Source organism: Sinocyclocheilus rhinocerous, unplaced genomic scaffold (assembly GCF_001515625.1).
Source record: "Sinocyclocheilus rhinocerous isolate Xijiao unplaced genomic scaffold, SAMN03320098_v1.1 scaffold664, whole genome shotgun sequence".
Classification (NCBI taxonomy): Eukaryota; Metazoa; Chordata; class Actinopteri; order Cypriniformes; family Cyprinidae; genus Sinocyclocheilus; species Sinocyclocheilus rhinocerous.
Genome location: NW_015658767.1, coordinates 355,309 through 360,729, shown reverse-complemented (window position 1 = coordinate 360,729; position 5,421 = coordinate 355,309). Strand labels below are relative to the sequence as shown.

The 5,421-nt window shown below is 39.3% G+C and overlaps 1 protein-coding gene across 2 annotated transcripts in view; it reads left to right on the top strand.

Moving 5' to 3' along the window:
* Nucleotides 1–5,421, top strand: part of LOC107723018 (pleckstrin homology domain-containing family G member 1-like) — a 46,314-nt gene that overhangs the window by 20,386 nt on the left and 20,507 nt on the right. For both annotated transcript variants that reach the window (XM_016531519.1, XM_016531518.1), the window contains exon 2: nt 3,041–3,498. In XM_016531519.1, the coding sequence (XP_016387005.1) occupies nt 3,163–3,498 (336 nt within the window). In that variant the 5' untranslated portion in view covers nt 3,041–3,162. The remainder of the gene's footprint in view (nt 1–3,040; nt 3,499–5,421) is intronic.

The window sequence follows — 5,421 nt, the reverse complement described above, 5'->3', positions numbered from 1 at the left end:
ATTTCTCTGTGGATCCATTGTTCCAAAGCTCAGTGAACTGATTCGGGCCCTTTTATCTATTTATTGAAGGATCTGATTGATGTGTGTTCAATTTTGACTCTTAGTGTTTCCACCTGGGTAATTGTTTGCTAATTGAGCTCAAGCTGTGCTGACTTGAGTGAACAGTATTGAATGCTAGTGCTTTTTAAATGACCACATGGTGTAAGCACTGAGAAATGTAGGGATTTGTGTGTAGAGTTTTGCAGTAACAGTTCACCAAATCTGACTCATGTGTTAAAGCAGGGGAATAGTGTTTATAGTTCAGCAAAATGGGTGTGCGTCTTGAAAAATGGCGTTATGGTTTTGAAATTTTAGTTCAAAAGCCTGGTTATAGTGTTTTAGCAATCGAGAAAAATTGTAATAGGCAAAACATTGCAAATAAGAACCACAAGAGAATCTCTACTTTAAGATAAACACAGACAAACCCGTGCATGAACAGTGTACAAACACACCCACAGAAGTTTGTTTTATTTGAACATGACCCCACCCACCAAAACACACAATCAGCAGTGAACCTGATGCATGAAACATTAATAAAGACGCTAACATATACAGACATATCCATTTATCTGTTCGATAGTTCAGCTGAAATAAACATGCAGCACAAAAGCATATGTGTTTACTTGATGGCTGCATCTCATTTTGTGTTTGTCTAGTGAAAGTGGGTCAGTGTGTGAGTTTGGCATGCACAGGAATTAACCAATCACAACCTGGCTCAAACAATCAAGAGCCAATCATGTGGCTTTGCTCTGGAGCCCTGGATAATATAGACGCTCCGTGTTGAGTGAGTAATGACGGTGATTATTCATAACTGGCAGCTGAGAAGGAGACATGTGGTTGACTGCAAGACAAAAATAAAGTCTTAAATTCCCTGGAATCCCTTTATATGGTTTTGTTGTCAGAGCGCGTTTACTTGTTGCATCTGACTGGTTTCCATGATGCGATTTGGTGTGAATTGTATGATATATTGTAATTCAATGCTACACTTTGTCTCATATGTATATCACTTACCTCTTTCCACTGAGGTAATCTACCTATTGTGTTAACGGAGGGTAAAAATGACCATGTTACACTGAGTTGATTGTGTGTGCACACCTGTGCTAGTGTGTGTGGAGTGGGTGCGTCTGGATGATCTTACATTGTTGTGTTAGTGAGTCTGACAATAGACAGTCTACAACCACACACGTGTGCACACACACACACATGCATGGTCACACAGAGCTCTCTTTCTTTTTACCCAGTGAGTAAAATGTCTCCATTACACGTTAATCTGCTCATTAAAGCCTCTCTCTTTCAGTGCTGGCCTTTCTCTTTCATGAAAGACTCTGTATGTGCGTGTGTGTGTGTGTTTGTGGTTTGTGTGTCTGTGTGTGTGTGTGTGTGTGTGTGTGTGTGTGCGTGTGTTTGTGGTTTGTGTGAGTGTGTGTGTGTGTGTGTGTGTGTGTGTGTTCCCGTGAGTGACTGAATCACAACTGAATCAAACCCAAAATCCTGAGACACGTGCAAACACTCTACCTAGCAGTAAAATCTCTTAAAATTAAATAAAGCAAACACTAGAATTTAACATCTTCTGAAGAAAATGTGAATGGCGCTCGCCATGCTGCTCACAAACCACAATGCTAGGGTCTTTTGAGTGTTGTTTACTGTCCCAAGTCCACCAAATTCACCTCCAGTCATATTCTGGTCTCTAGATATGAGTCCTTCCCTAGTAACAACCCAGAATAACCTATTAATCACCTAGCATTATGCGAAAATATACCTTAGCGAGTACAATCACCCATAAAATCCACAGGTTTTCACTCACAGTTTCTTTTGTGAATGTAAAAATTATGTATTTTAGTGTTGTGTTCTTGATTTTACTGTTGGTGTGTTACTATTTTAGTCTGGGATATTAGGGCAGTGAGACTAGTGAGATGAGAATAGTTATAGCTGCTTAAAAGTTAACTTTTAACTGTGTACAAAAAACAGGAACAGAGAGAGACCAGCATTGTTGTCTGAAAGACAAACCGAGAATGGTTTTAAGTGTGTGTGTGTGTGTGTGTGTGTGTGTATGTGTGTATGGCTATCACCACACAGAAATGCTAGAGATTGCTGTGGGTTTCTCATGATGTTTTTGTGTGTAAGTTCCCCCTTGAGATCTAAGTCTGTGGGAATCAAATTTATAATTGCAGTGGGTGGGATTTTTGGTTATAATATTGTGTTCAACATGAATCAAGAGTCCATTTAAAGGGAAAGTTCACCCAAAAACCAAACAGTTGCCAGTGCTATTGACTTATGGGGGGAAAATACTATGGAAGTCAATGGGGACCAGCAACTGTTTGGTTAAGAACATTCTTCAAAACATCTTTTTTTTAAGCCTTTAAGAATTACAGTTTCTAATAGGGCTGCATGCCATTTTGACATTTATCAAAATACCTCAAATGTACAAATCCCAGTATGCATATTGCATCGGGTTGCGATAACTGAATGGTTGTACTACTTCAAAGTTTTAGTTCAATGCATATAGGAATAGACTATGCATGCAACTTTTTACTTGGGGTATTTGCGTGAATGTGTGTGTATGCAAGTCTATCAACAATCGTTGTGATGCTCAGGAATTGTCTTGACGCTCCCATAGTGAACTATAGTCAGTAAGCAAGCATCTGAGGAAAAACAATAGAGGGAGGTAGAGTAATAAACAAGCTTGCAAACTAATTTATTACCAAGTTGAGCAAAGAGTTGGTAGTGTTTAATTTTTTTTTAAACATTGATATTAAAATGATGCTTTATGTAATGCAACAGTAAAACACTGATGTTTGCTTTCAGAAGTTGTTTGTGATGCTTTCTATTCCCACACAGAATGTGAAACATATGTTGGTTGCATAATTTTTTTTAGTTTTTCAATTCATTTAAATATAATTGAAACTGATTTTGCATATTGCAGTATTTACCAAGTTATGGCGTACTGCAGTTTTCTTCAATATCGTGCAGCCCTAATGTCTAACCACTTTTTATCTTTCAGAAGATTATCCATTCTCCACTGATGTTTTACCGCCACTCCCGGAGGTCCCTGCTGGAGGGCCGGTCCTAAGCCCAGCGGGTCCCATCAGAAACTCTGCTCTGAGATATTGCTCCTCGCGCAGCATGGACTCCACGCACTGCAACGAGCGGCCGGTGAGCTACGGCTCCACGTCTTCATCCGCCTCCTCCCGTGACAGCCACTGCTCGCTGGGGGGGCGGCCGGTATTAGGCTCCGCCCCCGAGCGGGATCATGATTCTGGAGCCATCCGACTGGAGCTGGTGCCTGCCCAACAGCTAGAGGAGGAGGAGACGGGACGACAAACACCTACACCGACCAATCAGAGCCATGCAGATATTCAGTCGCCGGAAGGACGTAAAGTCCAGTATGTGGACCGAGTGGTGGAGGAAATTCTTGAAACGGAAAAAACCTACGTCCAGGACCTTCGCAGTATAGTCCAGGTGAGATAGACACAAAGCATGTGCGGTCACTTACCGATGGTGACTTACAGCAGATTGCTTACTCAAGGAAACTAATCACAACAAACCAAAGTTAAAGGAATAGTTCCCAGTTTTTATTGACAGTTATTGACAGTTTTCATTTTATATTTTATTTTAATGTGTTGTTTTTAATCAGTTTTTGTATTTTGAGTTTAGTCAGTTACATTTAGTCAATATGGGACTAAAATGGCATCTTATTTTAGACTAACGTTAGACTAAAATATAGGTTTTGGTGAGAAATTGCTAAATTCAACCCAATATTTTAATCTTTGTTGGGAATATCTCAAAAAACAATATTGCTAGTGCATTGTTAATATCTAGCATTGGATGTTGTTGTTTTTTCTTGTCATATTTTCATCAACAGTATGGTTTAATTAAATTTACTGCCATAATGTGTTTTTTTTTTTTTTGCTTCACTATCATGAAATCAAAATTTTCATTTTCATCATGACTTGACATTGTTGAAATATGAATAATCATTGATTTATTGCTATGTTTCAAAGAACACAGCTTTTAAAGAATGTTCGAGCTGCTCTTTCCATACATTGCAAGTGTATGGTTATTCATACTGTCAAGTAAAAAAAGTACAAAAAAGACCATAGAAGTATTAGAAAAGTACAGTAGACCATATAACGTGCTACGTTTTCTAAAGTCATGATAACTTCATGTGAGAAAACTTGCAGTGTTGTGATTGTAAATGCAATAATCAATGAAGTTTGGTGTCACATCAAACCTGATGTATATAAAAAATTCAGCCCGGTTTATTATAAAACATAAGACATAAGGACTACTTTTATGTTTGTTTTTACATCATTATAGATCTTGATAGCATCTGGTTCAACATATAACTTTCTTCAGAACATTTCCTTTTTGTCAGGTTTTTGAATGACAGGATAGTAAGTTATGACATAATGTTTATTTTTGAGTGAAGTGCGTTGCTCAAGGAAACAAATGGTAGAGTGTCCAATGTATGGCTTTCCCATTCTTGAGCTCAAACCTTGAACCTTTGTGCTTAACCACCACCACTCCCCATAAACCACGACACTGCAACTACTGACGCTCTTTGAGTAAGAGGCATGTGTGTGCGTTTCTTTGTGTATGATTTATGTAGCTGTCAGATGTAAAGTGCACATGGCTGTCATTTGACCTATAGCGAGCGAGGAGATGAATGCTAAACTCTTCCTCTCACCCGTGCCCTGATTTTCTCACTCTTTCTCGGTTAATGTGGGGACAGAGTTTAAGGGGGTCGCAGCCCCCCTCCCCACCTACTCCTCCATACAGACACATTCACAGCCCCCCGGCTCTGAGAGAATGATAGATGGTCTGAGGAGAGAATGGAAGAAAAGGAAAGCAGGCGGGATGGATGGAGAGGACAGATAAAGGAGAGGAAAGAGGTTTAGGAAAACACCGTTCTGTTAACACATGAGAATGTTGAATACATGAAGGCAACATATTCTCGCTTTACATTTATTGTCTCTTAGTTACAACATATTTGTGAGCTCAAGGTTGTAAATAAGCCACTTGGCCATAACGCACTGTTAGTTGGTGGTTCCTGCTGATCTATAATTGGTTTCTCAAAAAGTAGTGTAGCAGTAATCTCCCACCGTATAAATCCCAAAAACCATTACATTGTAATTTGACTTCATTTACTTATGCTAATGAGGGAGAGACAATTCATAATTTAAGCTGAACTTTTTCTTGGGTTGAGGTTAACTGAGATCAAATAAAGCAATAAGCCCCGTGAAGCCGTGGTTTACAGTGAATTTATGACAGCTAAGGGGCGTTGTTCAGCATGACGCGAAGCAGAGTGCCTAAACCCCCCCTTAGCTGTTATAAATTCACTGTAAACCACGGCTTCACGGGGCTTATTGCTTTTATAAAATG